Below are 21,836 nucleotides of genomic sequence, written 5' to 3' on the forward strand. Positions count from 1 at the left end.
CCTTTTGATGTACCCTTAATTTTCAGGAGTGTGAACAATGTTCAGGAGTGTGAATATGACTGCATCAGTGTTGCTTTCAATTTACATGAGACCAGGAATAAGTTTGTCTAGGCTGGACAAAGTGTGGCCCTCATGTTTCCTAAATGCAGTACAGTACTTATTTTAATTAATAGCTAAGATTTATTTCACAGAAGGGCAAGCATCTCCATTCTAATGACGAATCATTTTCTCTTTCTGTAGTGACTGTGATTGCCTCATTATACTTTCCATGGTATATAATTTCTGTGTTGACACAAGTGGATGTACAGCAAAAAACCTCACTCAACCAGTCAGCCTAGGATACTCGAGTCAAGATTACCCTTTAAAGCACAAGTCTGCAGCACATATAGAAAACAACAGAACAAAACAAAGTCTGAATATCCCCACTTTGACGTTTTGGTTTCTTTAGCTTGACATTACATGAACAGTATTTTCTTTCCTTCATAGAAGGGAAAGGCAATTCTGTTCTGTCATTAAATAAAATGCTTGAAATCTCCTGATTTAAAATCCTATGCATTTCATATAGCATCTAGCATCTCAGTGGGTAGATTTGTTTTTAAAAGGAGATCTAACAGACATTGTGAATTGTCATGTCTTTACAAGATATGAACAGTACTTATCTGTATCTTCATGGAAAATGAAAATGCATTTACCCTACTTATCAAAAAACAAATTCTGAGCTGGCAGGTAAAAGCTCCTGCTTTACTGAGAGTAACCATCCATTTTGAAAAACATCAGTGCATGTTCATATATTCATTATTCCAGCAGAAAAAGAGCCAACACTGATTTCATCACTGGGAATCCTTTATTGAAAGAAAGGTGTAACACGTCCTTTTTAGCTAACCACCTTATGAGTGGTTACCCATTTGATCTAATGTTTGCAGCAAGGGCAGAAGGAACTTTATTATGGACATCAAAGAAAAATAATAAACAGTAATACGATCCCTTTCAAAATTTATTTGGACTGCAAAATCTGGACTACATAGCTTTTGCATTTGTGTAAATATTTGGTTATGAGGATGTTTTCTTAATATAGACAGAGCTGTGGACGTGGCAAAGGACACGCTAGCACTACAACTTATCCCTTTACAAGAAAAAAAACAGCAATGGAAAGACATTTATGTCATTTAGCAGCTTTGCTATTGCACTATATAGCAATATATGCACAGCAATATATTCATCAAATGCACTCAGCTGTGGAGAATAAAACTCGTCAAGTCTGCTTTATCTTCTAATAAATGTAACAGAGGGTTTTGCTGTATGTCGTGCAAACCATGTATTTCTGAAATTGGCTGGGGCTGCCATTTTGGGCGCCGTGCAGCTGCGCCACATTACCCAGTTTTGATTGTACCCTTCCGCAAACCGTCTTATCTTCCTTTTGTCTTGCTAGTTTTCTTCAATTCCAGATCTTTCAGTGAAAATACGTATGTGTCGCATAAGGAGAGCACAAGACGTTGCAACAGCGTTGCCATGGGGACTGACGAAGACAAGCAGACAAGTCTTTTTGGTGCTCACACTAAGGGCGCAAGGGCCACCACCTGCCGGGCGGGAGCGCTGCCCCGCGCTCACGGCGGTGACCTGCCCCGCAGCCCGCCCGCACGGCGCCCTTAGCGTCACCTCAGCTCCCACAGACACCCCTCACCCGCTCACACGGGGCTACGGGCGCCCCGGCCAACGCGCGGTCCCGTTTCTAGCGGCGAGCCCGGGCGGCAGGGCCGGTGAGCCCTGCCCGCAGGCGACGCCGCTGGGCGAGGCGCGGAGAGCCCCGCGCAGCCCGGCGGAGGGCTGGGGCTGCCCTTCGCCGCGGTGTGCGGACACGTGTTGCCGCACGGGGGGCGGCGGCCCCGCCGGGCTGCACAGCGGCGCTGGACGGGCGGGGGGCAGCGGCAGGTACCGCCGCCGGGGGTGGGCGCCACCGAGCGGCCGTCGGGGCGGGGCTGGGGCGGGTGTCGGCCGGAAGTGACGGGGCTGGGCTGATTCACCTGCTGGGCGGTGCGCGGGGGTGGGGGAGGTGCCCGCCGGGAGGGAACGGCGGGTGTCGCTTGGCCGCCGATCGCGCCGCGCCATGGAGCCGTGGCCGCCGCTGCTGGTGTCCCTCGTGCTGCTCTGCTTCGCAGGTGAGCGCCGGGCGCAGGTGGAGGGGAGGGGGCGGGAGGGAGGGAAGAGAGGTGGCGGCGGCGGCGGCTCTGCGGGGCTGGAAGAAAGGACGGCGGGGCGCTGCTGCCCGCCCGGCTTCTCCCCCGGTGACCGGGGGGCGCCTGCCCGCCACACCTCTGCCCGTGCGGCCGCCCCTGCCAGTGAGTGTGTGTGTGTGTGTGTGTGTGTGTGTGTGTGTGTGTGTGTGTGTGTGTGTGAGGGGGGCAGGCAGCTGGGCGGGGGGCTCTGTCTCCGCCAGCCCCTCTCCCGGGCCGGCGTCGCCGCCCCCCCCCTCCCTGCCTGTGGCTGGGTAGCGGCGCCTGAGGCGCGGTGCCCGGTTGGGCGCTGGCGGCTGGGGCGCGCTGCGGAGCCCACCTGGGCTTTGTCCGCCGACCGTCGGCGGGGCGGCCAGCGCCACTGCCGCCGTTTGTCTTTCCTTCCCTTATCCCCCGCCCGCCTCTGCCCATTCCCCTCCCGGGCAGCCCTCGGAGTGGCTGGGGCGACCCGCCCCGCTGCAGGCTCCCTGTGTTTCTGCGGCGTGCCTTTCCTCCAGGTGGCGGCGGGGTCTGTGCGCGATGGGCTTTCCGCGCCGCCCCCGGCGGCACTCCCGGGCCGTGCTGCACTACTGTGCCGTGCTGCACGACGCCCGGTGTCGCTCCCGGCGTCCCGCCTCTGGCCGCGCCCCGGGCCGGCGGGGCAAACGGTGTGAGCGGCGGGACGGCGGCAGGAGCGGGTCCCGCTGCGGGCGTGCGGCCGGGTGGGCGCCACGCGGGAAAACCGCAGTGAAAAGACCAAGAGAATTGAATTTAGAACCCCAGCCCTGCACGTGTAATAGCCCTTTAATATCTCGATCTGACGTCGAGTTGGTCTCGCTTTGAAAGGGTGAAAGGGGCCAAGTGGCTTCCAGGGAGCCGTCGCAACCGGGTTGTCCCAGACCTCATGGCCATGATTGAACTCAGTGGAGGAAATGGGAGAAAATTTGAAGGGGGAGAGGGAGAGAAGTTGAGTTAGATGGATCTAAACTCGTTTATTTTTCTTGATGAGAGCAGACAAAGGATTAGATATTTTCAATTAAAAAAAAAAAAAAGCCCAAACATAAAAACCCAAAAACAACAACGACAAAAATACTACCCAAATCAAACAAAAAAAGCTACCAACCATGTCTGGGCCACTAAAAAGTAGGCAAATGTTTTTCATTTCAAACATTTGGTCTTATTAGGTTCCTGTAATTAACTGAGTTGGAGTGCCATGTTAATGTTTCCTAAATATATATTAAAAAAAAAAAAAAGTTTCCACTAAAGTTGACCCAAACTCATGTGAAACTGCAGAAGATTGCAAAACACCTGTGGTGGTTCAGGTTCACAGTAAAACGTGTGTCAGTGGTGTCAGGAGGCCAGTTTTTGTTTCCTGTTGAAATGTTAATACCTTTGATGTCACTGCTGTTTTGGGAAATTACTCACGGGATCAAAATTCTGTGTCTATAATGGAGTGATGAACTCTGATCTCCAGTATGAAAGGATATTGGTAGTTCTGCATTAACTCTTTCTTTAAGCAGAGTTAGAAACAATATAGATGCTGTGAGAACTATGACTTACTAATATTTAGTTGGCAAGGTTAACAATTAAGATTTGTGTTGTAACACTTCATGTAACTAAAGCTGTGAAAAAAGCTTGTGAGTAGAATTTTTGTATGTACTGTGGGTGAGCTGGATCAGTTCTGGGCTATCAAGCACCATGATACTATAAAGCTAGGAATAATTAATATATGAAGTAATGTAGAAGCAGAACAAAATTTTACACTTTAGGTGTGCTGAAGTGTACAGGTGTTTTCAGGCTTTTATTGGATAATTTCATAAAGTAATATATTTGTGTTTTGATTTGGAGTGTCTTTTGCGCTGTTATTTGGATGACTGTACATTAAAAGACATAAATTTCACAGTCCTCTGAAAGAAATAATTTAATTATATATGAGTTGATACATCCTCTGAGCTTGCTTGTGCTTTTTCCCCATCAGACTGAGTTAATATTTCTGGGTCTGCGTTCCAGATAGACATTACTTCCTTCACTGAGAGAACGGATGTCAGTAAGTTGCTGTTCTCCATATGGACCCAACTTGTAGGAAGTTAATTTTTGTGCAGCTGAGTGAAAGCTGTTGGCGGTGGAAGATTGTCTAGGTGCAGAAGTCTTGTCTTGGGTTTGTGGTACGGGAATAATTTGTCACGTTATTTTAAGGCTTGCACCATGTGATATGTTTTCACGGTCTGTTTTTTTTTTTCCCCATGTAAGCTTCATTTTCCTTGTTATACTATCACTAAAAGTAGATAGTTCAAAATAACTGATTTTGTATAAATAAGAAGATGTATCTTGACTGTACAAAATACACCTTCAGCAGGCAATGGGGGCTATACCATTGGATTTAAGGTGTCTCTGAACTCTGCTTAAGGTCAGCTTCACAGTGATAAATAACCAAATTGGGGACTTCCCTTTGACTTGCAGGGAGGGAAGAGTTAATCCTTGAGCATTTTCCAATACTAGGGGGGAACAATTCGTTTTTGCTCTATCTTTCTAATTAGTAATGAATGAATTCTGGTGAATGCCTTGGTATTATATGGCTGTGCAACTGATAAACAACTTGTGGCAGTTTCTTGTATTGGTGCTTTTGGAAGATGACCACAAAACAGACTGGTGTAGTGAATTTCAGTATGGTATGAATTTACATTTGAATGACTATTTCTGCACCCATAACAGTACTTCTAATTGTACTAGTTCTTCTCTATCTAAAAATGCACTCCAAGTCTGTGATGAGGGAGAGCTTGATGGCCATTTGAAGGGTCTGTTTCCTACTGGTATGTATTGTAGTTGCGTATGATCAGTCATTCTAGGTAGTTGGGGATTCCCAAAATGTACAGAGTTTGTTTAACTTAAATAAACATTGTATAGCTGTCATCAACAAATCCTGGACTAGGGTAATAGAAATTATGTACCTCTTCAGATCTTGAAATATTTAATTGAGGTACCAAGTATTAAACTGTTTTCCAAAAGGCAATACAGAATTCTGTTTTAAAGAGGAAAGCTGTTAAGGGCTGGCAGATAATTTTGTTATGTTTTATGGATATGTAAACTGGTGTATTTTTGTTGTTGTTGTTATTATTGATTCTAAGCTTTCCAGAATGTGTGATCATCTCAAGAGCTAATATAAAGAAAGTCTATTGTTTCTCAGTCAGTGGCACTGAGCACATGTTTGCCTATGGGTGACGTCAGGGGGACCATGTACTTAATGGTAACCTCTTACTGACTATACAGTGTTGGGGCATCATAATCTCATTCTATTTGGAGCAAATTCAAGTTTGCACAGGGTTTTAGAAGACTGAGAATACGTGTAGGTGCTTAACTTGTGTTTCTGATTTAACAAATAAGATGCTGACCTACACCACTTAAACTTTACAAAATATGTAATGGCAGGACGCATTTAAAATAACTATGAAATGTTAACGTAGACAGATTAGTATCTGTCTTCGTATAGGTATAAAAAAAGTGATTGCATATGTGATGATCCATCTAGCCTTCAGAAGATGTGATACAAAATAGTAATGCTGTGCACATAAATGCTCAAATTGATGCTCAGAGTTTGAGGAGAGTTTTAATTAGGCAGGAATTTATTTAGTCTGTAGTGATATCTCTTATTGCTGCTCTTGTGGTAGTGTGGTTTTTGTTTTTTACAATAGTAGTAGTAGGTAATTTTGTACTATATTGAAATTCTACAATGTGTGATGCTTTATTAATAGAATAGTAAGCTTTTAAATAAAGTATGGGTAAGCTTTAAGAAAAGGTTGGGGTTATTGCCCTATCAAACTTGCAAAAGTATTTCCAGTAACATGCATGCAGGAGCAGAACCTAATGTAGGCATGGTAAGTTAGCATTTGGTGGCTAGTACACTTTGTCAAATATGTATAATAAGAAACTTAAGCCTGTTCATGTTTTTATGCATGGAACAGGATCTTACAGAAAGTTAAATTAGGAGAAATTTGATTGTCACAAGAGTAAAATGATCATTCCTGTCCCAGTTTCTGAATTGCTAAACCCGGTATGCTTCATCCATTGCAAAGTAATTTTAGCAAGTTGCAGGGTTCAAGTTCTTAAGTGTCCATTGATGTGAAAAGTAATCTGAAGTTCAGGACTCCTTTCCTAGGTGTCCCGGATTTTAGCATTTCAAGAAGTATGAAAAACTTTAACCAGAGCTGACTTAATCAACTAGTTACTGCTATGACATCAACTGTGCGATTTGAATTAGTAGTTGTGCCTTAACTAATCTGTGTTTATCAGAAGGTATTTTATGCATTTACAATGCTGCTGCAGAGATTATTATAGCTCATCACTTTGGTCTCCCCCTGTGCTGGCTTCCCCTGTGTTCCATCAAACTTCAGCTGCCTGTCTGTCTTCACTTCCAGTGTTTGTCACAGCCTCTTCCAAAGCTGAGTTTGCTTAATATAGAGATGAAACTATGACTCCTAAATAACTGGTTTAGATTCTACTGCTGCTTTACAAAAAATACATTTTCATATGAGCACTTGTATGCTTTGCTGCTGATTCCATTCATGCTTTGAGAAATTCCTTGTCAATATCTTGAAATCTGCCTTGATATCTGAGCGTTGTAGAACTCATTTGCTGCAGTGCCCACAGAGGTTTGTACAAACCAGGGAGCTTGTTTTTGAGGCCAGTATTGTTTCATCATACTTCCTAACTAACTTAATAATTTGTTGCGTGCATGCATCCATAAGCTCTTAGTTGCAATGATTCTCTTTGTGCTCTTGTTGCAATTTCTGGTTCATTTAGTGGAGCTTTTAGATGCTGTTTAAAACATAAATACAGAGAAATTTCAACAATTGTGTGTCTCACTAGCTTTTAAGAATGCTTCCCTCCCCCCATTGCATCAATTTAGTTGCTCTTCTTGGGAATTCCTCTTTTTACTAATTTGCATCTTGCAGGAGATGGTTCTAAGAGCCACTTCAGCCTGTTGCCATGGGAGTAAGTGGCAGTGAAGCTATAGTTCTGTGGAAACCTGTTTCAGTAGCAGCTTGGACATAAGCAGCCCCTGCATCCTTGCTGGTTATTTCCTTTACTGCACAACTGCCGTGATTGCGTGAGTCTGTGCCAAATGGGTGTGTGAGCTGAGGCAGCGTAAAACTTTCATTGATTTTTTTTTTTTTTTTTTAAACTGGTTAGATTGTATGATTTGAAACAAGAGTTTGCCAACAACTTGTCCTGGTACAGAGCAGTAATGAGCAACACGAGGGATGGCAGAAGAGCATTAGGAGGAAAACATTCTGCTTGATCTATATTCTCCCATAGGAGAGGAATGTCTGTATAACCTGGGCCTCAAAGGAGCTTATTTGGGGAGTCTGACTACATTGCTAAATCAGGCAATCAGTTGAGTGGCTAGATGTTACCTCAAAGTTAATTTCTGCATCCCGTTTCATGTCATTTCTGCCTGTTCCTTTCCCACATCCAACTCAATGAGATTGAGTTTGAGTTGTAACAAAAGAGAGTCAGCTGGAACCTGAAACCCATATGAGTGGAGTATATTGCTATTGAGTTTTTATGATTATTATTTTTTTTTAATGTCACCTACTTATTGGATCGTGTATTTGAAACTTGTGATTTGATAGAGAGGCAAGATTTGGAGCTTTATTGGCTGTAGGTTGGAACCATTCACTGGTGCTGTGATGTCCTTTAACTACAGTTAAGAAGCATCTGAGGTACTTGATGGTCACAAGTTTTGCAGTTGCTGCTATATTTTTTTAATAGATAATGTTTTCCATACCCTACAGCTAAAACCACCTAGTATGTTGAAAGATGATTAATCAACAAGAACTATTTGGTGTGTGTAGAAGGAATGATGAGAATTTCATGAATTCACAACTCTTAACTTGTACAGAGTAAATCTGTATTGGCAACTGAAATTTCATATATTCACTGATCCTGCATTTTCACTTCTTCCTTGTAGATATATTAACAGCATAAACTACAAAGAATGTTTCATCTCAGTTGTTTTAAGGCATGTAAAATAATGTGTGTGTATATACATATTTTAAAGCCTCCCTAAATTTTTAAATTACTAGTTAACTTTGTGACTACTTAGGGTGGATATTCTAATTCTTTGAGCTTGTTCCTTTCTGTCTTACATGGGGGAGGCATGGAGGGAAGCAGAAGTGGGCAGACAGCCACTCCTTTCTGTCATTGTGATGCTTTACCTTTTTCTTTAAAAAAAAAGCAACAAAAAAACCAACCCAAAAACCAAAAAACCTAACTGTCTACTACTGAACAAAATAGTTTTCAATCTTACTGTAAAACCTGCATAATGTGCCAGGAAAAAGCATTGCCTGTTCAGTAGCTTAGAAGAGCCAAAACCCCTTTACTCAAGTGAAAATAATATGGCTGCTCAGTTAAGTGTTTGATTGTACTTAACTCCCTCATGCATTGACTGACAGACGTGCCTAACACATTCACATTGCGGAAGAGCTGCTTCATTCAGTTTCCTTTTAAATGCCATCAAATTGTCAGGAAGAAAAAAATTGAATCATGTGACTTGATTGCTTAGGGACTTGTGTAAGCCTTCAGTATCAGTTTGTAATGGGAAAATAAGTGACTTGTGGGGCTAAAAGCAAAAACAACCCCTGCAGTTGATGTAGACTTGGTAGAGAAGAGGCGGGCTTTTTGTGTGAATAAGCTGTGTCAGGATTTGGGTTCAGATTTTTTGTTTTTAGTTTGACTGAGAAAAGTCTTTGGTTGGCTCTCATTTAATTTTACACTTTTTAATACTATATCTAGATGGTTCCTTAATGGCTCTTAAATGCAGTCTGAAGGTACAGTTTCACATTGCACCTAGTTGCGTTACAGATGTGATGTGGTTACATCTGGTGTAACTTCACGTCTGTTGAGCTTGTTCCTGCTTCCAGCCATGGTGTTGGGTTCCTTCTCCTCTCCCTCCTGTCAGAGCAGCATCGCACAGCTGCTGTGTTGAGGCCATTCAGCTGATACAAATGAAAACTACTTTTTTTTTTTTTTTTTTTGGTGGAGTGTGTTGTTTTCCTGCTGGGTGAGTTCAGCAATACAAAGTGTGTTGTGGCTGTGCAGTGTGGAGAGCTGGCAGCAGCGTGGCTCTGGTGTGGGTGTAATGTGAAATTGCTCTCTGTGGGTGGGGTTCCCTGGCAGGGTAGCCAAACCCTTATCAGGGTTACGGCAGCCTCACAGCTTTTCTGTGCTTGGCTTTGTGCTCCCTGGCAGTTACCTTGTGCTTGGGGGACTCTGCTTCACAGAACCCCACCTGGAGAGAAAAAGCAAAACTTCTTACGCAGAGTCAGTTTTTAGTGGAGTCAGTTTTTTGTTCTGGGTTTCTGCCTTTTTGCATAAAGTGTTACACTGGCATAAAGGGAGGTGACCAGATCAAACCTGAGGATGAGACAGCAGGACCTCAGCAAATCCAAAGTGCCCTAGTTGCCATTCTCTTAATACTGCCACTTGGATTAGGTCATGCTGGATCATTTATGTGAACAAGCCTTAAAACTCAGAACTCATAGTGATCTTCTGCAGATGTTGGGCTGCTTTTGTGCTTATAATTAAGATTAATCCCAGTTTTTCTTACAGTGTCCCCTTCTCCTTTAAGTTGTCCTCCAAAAGTGTATCCTTTCCTTCAGTAATGAGATACAAATGCTCCCTCTCCACTTGATAAGCGAGTCCCTCTCCAGTAAGGTCATCAACTGCTGCAGTTGCTAGGAGACCTGGCTGGTGACTTCGGGTTTAGCCACAAAAAAGCTTCAAGAATGTGCTGAACAAGTAAGGAGCACAAGGACAGTTGTAAGAGGAAAGGGATGTTGGATAGACTCTGAAGGCAAAGGCAATGTTAGGGAAGAAGCAAAAGTTGTGTGTGGGGGGGAAAAAGTAAAAGATCAGTAAAGCTTTAGCCTGTGATTTTTAGGTTTTCATAGTTGTTCAACTATTCCAGCTGATCTTGGTGGATTACAATTGAGAATGAAGTTAATCTCATGCTAGGTATTTGCAGAGTTGGGGTTATTTGTGATTCTGTTTTTAAGTCTTAAAGTTAAGAATTTTTATATTGGATTGGGAGGATGAATATGTTCTAACTGAATTGTGCAGGATGTTTTGAATTGGGGCATGGGGATGCAACACTACATGAATTAGAGCTAATTATTCATTTAATGCTGTCTGAGGACATCCAGACTGAAATAACTTTTTTTTTCCTATCTTTGAAAAGTCTGCCTGGCCTGCTTCCTGTTATGTGTGGGGTTTTTGTTTGTTTTTGTAATTGACAGGATTTGTGGATTCAGGTTAACTCTGGTAGATACTCAGTAACTTAATGATTACTGTTGAATTGATGAATTTTGTCAAGATTTTTCAGGCTAGCCCAATGCAGTATTGCTTCAGTTTGGCTTCTGTTCAAAGCAGATCACCTTAAGGTGGTGTTTGTGGTATTCTGAAGGGGAATAAGTCTTCTTAAGCTGTTCTGCACAAATCGTGAGCTGAGAGTGGCAAAACTTCCATTTTTGGAACTGGTTGGATTTCAGTGGTTGCTGAAAACCATGTCTCTTTTGTGAATCTTGGGATCAGACAGCAGAAAGGGATATAAGACTCAGTAGTGGAGTCCACTTTAACTGTGGAAGCAGATGAAAAGAAGTCGGAAATAGGCAAGGAGGAAGTAAATCTGTGATTTGAAGTAGTAGTGCCACACTGGTTACTTTAAGGTTAAGTACAACTGGAAGACTTTGCCCAGTAAATGTGCCTCAGAAAAGTGGTGCTTCCTCCCCCACCGCCTGCTCAGAACAAGTAAAGTTTGGAATACAAATCCCCTGTTTTGAGACCCAACAGCGGCAGAGCTGACTAACCAGGTGACAGAACTTTGCCAGGCTTATTCTGACATGCAGGTTTTTTTTTTCTGTATTTTGCTTTAAGTGCTCCTGCTGTTTTATCAGGCTTCTCTTAGTAGCTTATGGCAAAACCTTCCTCCATGCACATAAGTCTTTTAGCTGCACCACCTCTGGAAAATGGTGTCCTGAAAACTTAACTGGACCAGAGCTCTGGCAGTTCAGTCTCTTAGCTTCATTCTGCTGTATGTAAGGCAGCTGAGATGAAGTGTGAGAGGGATTTAAAGTCTTGTCTCTATTAACACTGAGTGTCCATATAAAAACTCAAGCTCTTTTCTCCAGATATTGCTTTGTGGATTTAGTTTCTGGAACTATTTTTATATTTAGTCTGGGACTAAATGGACTAGGAAGAGGAGACAGTGTTTGGAGCAAGGCTCGGAGCCAAATCTCTTCTAGCTGAGTGCTTTTATTTCTGGGTTGTCTTTGCTTTCTCTGGCTTTATAAACTGTGTCTTTTCTGCATAGTAGAAGGGCTTCATGAAGATGTGAGTCTTGACTAGCTTAGAGACCACTATCCTGGGAAGTATGAAATGCAGGTGTAAACATCTTTTGTCTGAATCTCTGTCTTTGGGGATTAATCGATGTTCTCCCTAGTGGTCTTAGGCTAGCATAGAGAGGCAAGATTTTTACCTCTGACCTTTTTAGATTGGGCCTTTTTGAGTTTTAAGAAGAGGCTTATGTAGTATATTAATGTAAGTAGCTTTGGAAATGTTAGATTTAAAGTGCTTCATGTTTTTGCTAAGATAGTGTGGTGGGGTTTTCAAATTTTTAACTAGTTTGAACCATGCTTTTCTATTACATTTGTGTGTGGCATTGTACGGTAACCACAGAGTGTCAGGCATGGGAATAATATGATCTGTGGAGTGTATTAAACATTAACCGTTCAACACTTTCGATACTAGCAAAACAGTACTTTCTTTGTTAGGAGAAGCTTTATGATTTACCTTTATCAGTGGTAGATTATCCTGAAAATCTGAATTCTCTGCAGACTTCTACAGTTATTACACACTAAAACCAAACCTGCCTTTTGGATGCATATCCACTATAGATTCAGGTGCAGTAATGCTGTATCACTTTTTATTTTATTTTATTCACTGCTGCATGATTATCTTGCTTTTGGTAGTTCATTGCCTGTTGATTGCTTGTTCCTTTCCCTCATCTCTTGCTCATTTTTGCCTCAGGTGAGATTGCTGTGAAGGTTAAGCATTCTCCAGTCCCTAGGTACCTGATTAAATTAATAGGACATGTATTGAGCTAATTTTTATTTTGGATTCTCCCTTGGAACATTTGATGAGATGATCTGTGTACTTTGGCTGTAAAAGAGAATTTTAGAGTTTCATTCTGACATCAAAAGTCCCCAATCTGTTGAATTTGCTTTCTAAAGGGAAGATGGCTAATTTTTTTGTCATTCTATTAAACCTCTGTTTTTCTTCTTGCTCTTATTCCTTTAATGTTTACTAAGTTAAAGGAGACTCGTTAGCAATGTTTCTTTGTGTTGCTCTGTGTCACATGTCCCATGGAAAAACAGTGGAGAAAATAAGTATGACTAGAGCTGGTAGAAAAACTGGAATTGACTTTTTTTCCCAGGTTGCTTAGCCTGAATTTCTGAAGCCTGATACAACTTCTATAGAAACTGAAGTGGGGTTAACCCTGCTTTAATCTGTCTCAGACCTCATCAGGACCAGGGACATGATGTTTTCAGGATTTTTTGTGGCATTGTGATGCCTGCCAGAAATTGTAGGGTTTATCATGCAAGGAAAATAAGTTGCACCAAAGCTTCATAGCATTTTTGGCCCAAGTTCCAGAAGGCTGACTGTGATGGGGCCTTGCTCTTGCTATTGGAGGTAAGATGCTGGAAACTGAGAACCCAAATCTGAAGCTAGGCTTTCTGGCCTTTGAGGGTCTGACTGGTAAAGGTGGGATTCAGTTTGTGGTACGGTCAGTTCTGATCAATTGTGGTAAAACAGCATAAGCAAACTGCTGCTTGTGGCCATCTCGGCTCTGCTGATGTGACTCAGCTCCGGGCTGCTGTAAAAATCACTACGGTGAATAATGTCAAATACTCTTTTCCCTGTATTTTTTCAAAGGCAACTTTTAATCCACTTACATCATTAGGAGCACACTGCCTTGTTTTGGCATTGGTTTAGGATACTGAAGTTTTGTGTGGTGAGGAAGCAGAAGACTAAGATGGTGGCTTCTTGTGGGGATTTCAGCCATGAAGGAGACCTGTGTTTGGTTTAGATTGTGTGCCAGTAGAAACTGGGAAGTCTCCCTCAGATAGGTATTCTGCACTGTGTACCTACCTCAGGGTGCACTCCCTACTTGACAAGGGTGTAAATGTAAGTTGACTCCCTCAGTTCTATCGGCTCTTATTTCAGAAACGTGGTTTTGAAATAAGACGTTGTAGAACTTCTGTCTGAGTGGAAGTGGGAAAGGGAGAATTGGGGAACTTTATTAATATCATTAGAGCTAGCTGAAAAAAGTAGATAAGCTATGGATGAGAGACATATTCAGAAGTAAAATGAGGATTTTGGGGAGTTGATTATTGAGACTGAAGTCAAGAGGAAAGATTTGATCACAGCTACTATACATCTATAATCTGTATTTGAAAGAAGAGTATAAACTGAAGCATCTCTTAAGTGAATTTTATAGCTGGTATGTCAAAGCGCTAATATGCATTTCTGGTTGTCATTGTTATTTACTTATTAAGGCTTCATTCTGTGGAGAAAAGCATGTATGTGTTTCCAGCCATTCCTTGTTTATAAGTGGGAATTGGCAAACAATTTTTTTTTGAGAGCCTCCTATCAAGTTGAAGTACTGTGCAAATGCAGATTGTGGATGGATCACATATGGCTTGAAGTACAGCAACGTCTCTGAACTCAACTCTTACCCCATGTAGAACCAGCCTGCGATTCTTTGCAGTTGTACTCCTTGGCAATTGTCATTTCAGACATTGTTCTGAACCCAGCAGCAGTCCTGCCTTGGTGGTGCATCTCCCCTGTTCCTGCCCCTCCGTGTGTGTCAGCCACCATACCTTCTGCTGTTCCAGCTGGTTGTGTTCCTTCCCTGTTAATGTGTTTAGGGAGGGACTGTGTATTTTGGGTTACATAGCCCTTCTGTATGCTATCTGATGCCAGAAACATTCATGCCAAGTTTAAATTTGCACTTAAATTTGTGTAAGCCAGCAATCCAGAATTTCAGTGTATCCTGAACTTTAACTTTTTTTCTTTAAATAAGAAAACACTAAATGCCTAAATAATTAGTCTAGTGAAAATTTACTTTCTGTTGTTTGTTAGTATGTATCACAGCTCTGTTTGCATCTTTGTTGGAATGGAGAAAACTTTGCTCCATTTTAATGTTTTGTCTACTTTCTGTGGTGAAGATTCTTTCATACTAGAGAACAGTTTCCATTAAATTCTGTCAAATGTTTAATTTTACCTAGATTATTCTTAAAAATATTAATAATGTAGTTTGCTAAGCTGTGTTCCGCTTGAGTGGTATTTGAAGGTATGTCCAGAAATTCAGAAGGAAATACAGTTTCTCTAAAGATGGCTTGCACCCCTTCAGAAATGCAAAAAACTTATTCAGTCATGTAGATACAGTTTACAGTGCTCTTTAGGATCAGTTTCCCAGAGGAAGAGTATTTTATTCCGTATTAAGAAACGTAAATCTGAATGCTCAGGATCCAAAATGTATAGTGACCTCTTACCACCTTCCGATATAAACTTTTAACAAGGTGTAATACTTATTATTCTGTATCAAGGAATGGTACTTGTCTCTTCTCACCCAGTCACAAGGGTTCATTTTTCTGTTTGCCCAACCGAACATGGCACATGTTCTCCTTACAAAATATTTGGAGACCAATGCACATGCATTTGGACCAATTGTACTTCTGTGGTGAATAGTTTTCAGTTATTTTTTGAGAATCTGTTGCATGCTTCTGAGCCTAAGCTTTGCAGTGATTTGTTTGCTGCAATTAAAAAGTAGATATTTTAATGGTAAGTTTCTCTGAATAAACATGATAACTGACTCGAGGAACCCTCCTCTTTCTGGTGTGTTAAAACAAGTTTGAAATTTTATCCATGAAAATACTGCTAATCAAAACAAATATAGATCTTCACTCACCATGATAAAATGTCTGTCTGTCACGTACTAGCAGTTAGATGCCACAGTTTATCCACCCGTGTTTTGGGGAGAATACTAGTGGTGTGAAAATAAATTGAATCTTCCTGATTTGAGTGGAAACTGAAGGAGGTGAGGCTTGGGAAAGCTTGGAGAAAATGTCATCTTGTCACTATGTGCATGGGCTTCATATAGATCTTTAATGCAGTTATAGAATTGTTTGTATTGGACGTGATCAGAGTCCTCCAGCCTTCTGCTCCGAGCAGAGTCAGTGCTCTGTACTTTGATCATGCCTGTGTCAGCTGTCACTAAATCAGCTGTCCCATTTTCCCTTCTGATTCTTTGCTGTTCATGTACTAGTACAAGCTTTTCATGTTGCATTCAGGTTTCTTGCTTTAATCAGCTTTGTTTTGGTCTTGACTTCCTTAGCAGGGATGCTGCATGCCTGGGTGGTATTCCTGTATTCCTCCCTGGGTAGGCTGTTCTGTCTTCCTCCTCCTTAGGCAGAGCTGCTGATTGATCTGCTTATTTTCCGGAGTGTTGGGATGTACTTTTCATGTGATAGCAGCAGTTGTCCTTAAATACCTGACAGCTTTCTTGAGCTCTTTTGCCCTTCAGAACTGGGTCCCACAGAATTCTACGTACTGAATGAGTCAGCCTGTCCTTCTGAAGTGCAGGGCCTGTGCTGACTGTGTCTTCCTCCTCTCAGGATTTTGAACTCCACTATTTCATGGTCACTACAGTCAAGGATGCTGTTGATGATCACATCCACAGCAAGTTCTTCTGTGTTTTGTTCAAAGCGATTCCAAGGAAGTATCAAATAGGTGGATCATTTAGTATCTGTTTTTCCCTGAAATCTTTCAGAAGTCTTCTAGATTGTTTGTGTCCTGTTATGTTACCCTTCCAGTAGATGTCAGGGAGGTTAAAGTGTCTTGCAATAACTAGGCTCCATGATTTAAAGACTTTACGGAACTGTTCAAAAGACTTTATCTACTTTCTTGCCTTGATTAAGTGGTTTGTAACAAACTCAGACCGTGGTGTTGCTCATACAGACCTCCTTTAATCCTGACCTGCAAGCACTCAACCAGCCTGTTGTCTGTCCTGTAGAACAGCTTTCTGTGTTCCAGCAGCTCTGTTGGCAATTCACCTGCTGTTCTTTCCTTCGTGGCTTTCTTAAAAAGCCTGTATGCATCCATGACACAGCTCCAGTCGCTTGAGCAATCCCACACGCCTCAGTTACTCTGTCGTAGTTCTGTGTGCAAGTACTTGAGATGGTTTCCCTTCCAACATGTTTTGCCCTTACCAAGGTCTATGTTTCTTCTACGAACCTGACTCATGTATTTAATACATTTGAATCTCTATTCCCTCCCTTAACTGCAAGCTTCTATCACTATTCCTGATAGACTTCTCATTTAAAGTGCTTATCACCAAATTTGATGAGGATGTTCCTAACCCACTTTGTCGAGTGGATCCCATCTCTCAACTTAGCAGCCCTCATTTCTCAGGGTTACTTATGGCCATAAAAATTAAAACACTGCCTGCAGTGCCAGTCCTGCAGTGAATTGCTAACTCACAGGATATGTCTCCACAAGCCTTTTTTCCTTCACATGAAAGAGCAAGGAGAACAAGTGTCCCCCTGGGGTCCCATGTCCTTTGTCCCCTGGAGTTTTCTAGTCACTCTTGGTTTGCTCCAGGGCTCCTTTGTTAATAGCATAGGTGCCTGTGTAGTTTAGTAGTTAGTATTCCAAGGGTTGGAGGACTCTTGGCAGTCTCTCTAAATGCTCACTCTGGGCAAACCTTGTTCACCCAGCAGATCTGGTAGCAGACGTATGTGTCTATTCTGCAGAAGGGAATCTCCAACTAATATTACCTGCCACTCCCTCATATTGCTGATGCTTAGTTCAAAGCCAGCTAGCGCTGACATCTGCCTTAATTGAGATGCTTGCTGCTTCTGATTGTCATTCTAATGTTGACAAAAAAATAGTGAGTGTGGAAAACAACTTTATGTGCTTGAGTTCTTAGCTTAAGAAAGAGAATGTGGAGCGCTAGTACAATAAAATGAGGTATTGGTGCATTTAGTAAGAAGGGAATTGAGTTTTATGAAAAATCTCTAAGACTTAGAAGGCTCAGACCAATCTTTGGGTACGTCTCATATCTGCTAATATGTGCTACAAGCTTCACATGTAGGAATGACTGAAAGCTATCCTGAGGTGTACATATGCTTCATCTTCCATTTACATATTTACATGCATGAATATATGACTCATCTCAAGAGTTACAATTTTTCTAACAGTCTTCTGTGTGGGTTAAATTTCCAGCAAGTCACTTTAGGCTGTTGGGTTCTGCTTTTATTAACTTACGGCCACTATGTTGTTTCATACACCCTGGACCAGAGGAGTGAGTGCTGTAGTAGAACCTCAGACTGAAGCATTTGCTCTTTGTGCCTTTTAAACCACTTTGAGCAAACTGATGTGTGATAGGCAGGACTATCGGAGCCTAGTTTCCTAGGAGTGTGTTTCTGAAATTTAGTACTTCCACCTTTTAACGTAACTTTTCTCCCCTTTTCCCTGTGTACTTGTTCCCTTTCTCAGTGTTTGCCATCTGAACGAGAAACAGGTTGTGTAACATCCACCTTGAACTCAGCGTCAGATGGAGTTGTCTGGCAGTGAAGGGGCAAAGAGATAGCTGAAGAGTCTAATGCTTCTTAGCGATGTCACAACAAATTAATAACTTCAGGGAGTTCTGCTTGCACTGTTACTTCTGCTTCATCAGAGATGAATAAGTAATGAGAGAACACTGTCTGTACAAGTCTGGTTTGTTTAGAAAATTAGTCAAAAAAATCAACATATTCATGTTCACCTGTCCAGTTTCTTTGACCCATGTTGTGTGTTTTAGCAGGTGTCAACTAAAAATTAGGGAGTTTATACTTTTTAGCTGTACAGATGTGTTGTAGCATCTCCAAAGTATGGATCACGTTACCCACTACCTGCTGCAAAGAGGCAGATGTCAGTGTGTTCCTCTTACCTGAATTACTGAACACTGTGTGAAATCCTCAGCAGGTCCCTTTGCGGGAGAGAAGAACAAATATGTTCTGCAGTCATCTGTTGTGGAACTTCAGATGGCAAAGTGGCTGTTACTAGAGGTGCTGTCACAGAGCAGAAGTGCTGTTTCAGTGATTTACTCTATTTTCAGAATGAAAGCTTTTAATTTCCTGGGTTAAAGATATGCAGCTTTATGGAAGTAATATCTTAATGTAGTTCATCATCATTCAATAAACTGCACTTGACATCCCATCTCACTTCTTGAATGTAGTAAAATGAAAATGCAGAAGTGTGATTTGGAGATGAGCTTGAAAATATTGTGTTACAGTATCCTAATGAGGCAGTGGAGAAGAGTGGGGAAAAAAAAACAACAACATGGAAGTCAGTGAAAAACAGATTAGGAATTTGCATTCTTTGCTACTGTGCTTTATGGAAACATGAATGTGCTCTGAATCTACCCATTTCTAGAGATGATGGCTGGTAGTGATACTGTCTTGCTTCAGGCTTTTTGAGTAAGTTTGTGTCACTATACAGATTCTTTTTTCAGGGCTGAATTGAGGAAAATTTGTTGTCTGGAAACATGTTTTGCTTAGAGGCATGCAGATGAGGATTATGTAGCTTTTTTTGAGGAGTAAGACAAGCGGAAAGGGCGAACAAATTGAAAAACTCATTGAGATTTTTGGAAAGGATTCATTTATCCACTCCCTGTAGATGGAAGAGCCCTTATACTTCAAGGCAGAGTGACTTAATTTCATCCAACCCAGAACTTGACAACAATTCTGCCCATCCTGGCAGACTTCATTGCTGTTCCATGCTTTCATTTTACCAAAGGGGGAGTAGTGGTAACTTGAAAAACCTGCTGCTCAAACTTTTTGGTGTAGCTTCACATGGGACTTGAATTGTACAAAAAAAATGTGTGGTTGCAAAGAAGTAACTGGCTGTTGGATGTGATTCCAAGTGAACCGTACATGACTTTGCATTGTTGTTCTGTAACATACTGCACAGGATCTCTGAAGCGGTGACTAGTCTGACTAATGGCATGGTTTCTATACAGGAAAAGTAGATGATGGATTTGAATGTATACTAAAATATAATACAATGCTTATGGTGAAAATTGCATGGGAAGTGTTTTTAAAACATAAAAATATATTTTTATAGGTCTAACAAGAAGCCTAGATATAACTTCAAATCAATCAATGTTTGAAAAAGCACAAGGAGAGAAAGTGACGTTGCCATGTACTTTTGTACTCTCAAAAGAAGATGAAGGCCCACTAGATATTGAGTGGGTATTGATACCAGCAGATAATCAAAAGAAGGAAGAAATAGTAAGTAGAGACTTTTTTTGAACAGTGCTAATTCAGTTGTTCGAGTAGGTCAACATATGAACTTTGTTACTGACATTAAACTTCCAGGTTTTCAGGTTGGTATGCTTGTGATCTGAAATTACTTTTAAGCACCAGTCATATAAAATATAGTGGGAAGTTTTGGAATAGCAGATTAAGTATGAAATGTCAAAGAATTTCTCACTATGAACTTGTCTTCTAAAGAACTCTTAAATTAAAAAATGCTTTAGTTACAAAAGACAAACTCTTCTGTTGCACCTGCATTGTTTTCCTGACTGAAAACTGATTAATGAGGATTTGATTTTAAATATATTAACTCTTCCCTTTCTTTGGAAACATTATCAATAAGATGACTCATTTAAGTAGAGAGGTTTTACAGAATGAAATTAGAGCAATTTTAAACAGTTTCCTTTCAGTTAAAAATCAATGCTGACATGTTGCTTCTTGGGCAGTTGTTTGGTTGGAATATTCATTAGAGTACTGTATGTGGTGATAAACTGAAGATTGAGATATTTGGCTATGTCATACTTCTGGGATTATTTAAAACAGTAGAAAGAAACTCAAGAATCTGGAGATAGCAAATTATTTTGAATGCTTGCATGCCAAGTGGATTTCTGATTAATATTTCTTTTTTAATAGATAATTATGTATGCTGTAGACAGGATTTATAATCATTATTATGCTGCTATGACTGGGCGGATGCAGTTTACTAATCCTGATCCCAAATCTGGTGATGGTTCATTGGATATCCTGAACTTAAAGTCATCAGATACTGGCACGTACCAGTGCAAAGTGAAGAAGGCTCCTGGAGTTCAAAGCAAAAAAATACACTTGACTGTACTCGGTAAGATAATGCTTTTCTTGAATTTTCAGTGACATTTTTTAATGTGTTTATTCCGTTCTGTCAGGCAAAGTCATACTGCATCTATCATAAAGCATCCATTATTGAGGCTTTGGGAGGGGTAAACATCATTCTATTCTGGGGGATGAAGGGAGTAATATTCAGAATAATGAGCATTTAAAAAAATCCTACACCTGGCTTATATTTCATAGAAAATCTTTCCATGCATAGAAGTGGTTTGTTGCACAAGTTGTCTTAGCAAAATGGACGGCCCTACTAGAACACAACTAGCAAGTATTTTGATTGTGACTGTTATTAATTCGATAATACTTTGTTTATTAGTAAAGCCAGCAAGAACTAAGTGTTCCATTGAAGGACCACAGGAGATTGGAAGAGATGTTGTGTTGAAATGCGCATCACAAGAAGGATCCCCGCTTTTGTCTTATGACTGGAGGAGAGTATCTGGCACACAGGAACTTCCTGCCACTTCCATGCTGAGTACTGTCAAACTTTATTTATTACTTTGAAATACTTAAGAAGGATTGCATTCATATTTTTGGTTCATCTTGACTTATGAGCATTTCTAGCTTAGCGCTAGTACAGTCAAGATAAGTGTCACTTCTGCCTTCCCACTGGAAAATAAAGCTGACTTTGAGTTCTGTGGTTTTGGTTTTTAGGTTTTTTGTTGATGCTGGGAAATGTATCAAGCTTTGAGATTCTTACCACTAGGCTGCAAAATCATGCTCACCTGTACCTGACTGTTCTGAGTTCTCTTGCTTGCTGATGTTGGCTGCTTTTGTGCTCAAGAGGACAGTAAGGAAGAGTAAGAACAGAGTTCTAGACTAGTGGTTAGAGCAGCCTTCAGGGAAGTAGAGATAAATGCTTGAATTTCATTAGAGATTGAACTGAGGTCTTAATTTCCTGATCAAGTGACAGAACTTGTTGCTTAAAAAGAGGTGCATTTTTTAGAAGAAAAGTTGTCAAGAGTAACAGAGAAGAAATGGTTTACCTCTACTTACAGGAGCTGACATATAGGATTCCAAATTATTGTAGTGCTGGTATGGGATTTTTATGGTGAGAACTTCATTGTAGAAAGTTAATTTGTGGGTTTTTGGCTTTGTGAAAGCTATTCTGGAATATTTTTTAGAAGAGTACTGCTCAGTACCAGTTCTTTCTGATCTTCCTTGTAGCTTTGAAACCTTGAATCTTGAGATGGTGGGGTTTCTTTGCAGATGAAGTAGTTCAAGAATCTGCTTACCAATAGACATATTTCAATTTGGGTTGTGTAGGATGAAGTGGTATCATGTGTCTAAGAGTAGTCAAACTGGACATCTGTGGGAGAGACAATAAGAAGTTTTGTGATTCTTCCTCAAGGGA

The 21,836-nt window shown here is 41.2% G+C and overlaps 1 protein-coding gene across 3 annotated transcripts in view; it reads left to right on the forward strand.

Annotated features, from left to right (window-relative positions):
* Positions 1-2,043: 2,043 nt before the first annotated feature.
* CXADR (CXADR cell adhesion molecule) overlaps positions 2,044-21,836 on the forward strand; it is a 36,017-nt gene continuing 16,224 nt past the window's right edge. For all 3 annotated transcript variants that reach the window (XR_014186211.1, XM_082074772.1, XM_082074771.1), the window contains exons 1-4: positions 2,044-2,156; positions 19,434-19,600; positions 20,258-20,462; positions 20,802-20,957. Coding sequence is in view for 2 of the 3 variants with exons in the window: in XM_082074772.1 (XP_081930898.1) it covers positions 2,105-2,156; positions 19,434-19,600; positions 20,258-20,462; positions 20,802-20,957 (580 nt within the window). In the remaining variant the exon portion in view is untranslated. The remainder of the gene's footprint in view (positions 2,157-19,433; positions 19,601-20,257; positions 20,463-20,801; positions 20,958-21,836) is intronic.

This window comes from Streptopelia decaocto (genome assembly GCF_964273445.1).
Source record: "Streptopelia decaocto genome assembly, chromosome: 1".
In the NCBI taxonomy this organism is placed as follows: Eukaryota; Metazoa; Chordata; class Aves; order Columbiformes; family Columbidae; genus Streptopelia; species Streptopelia decaocto.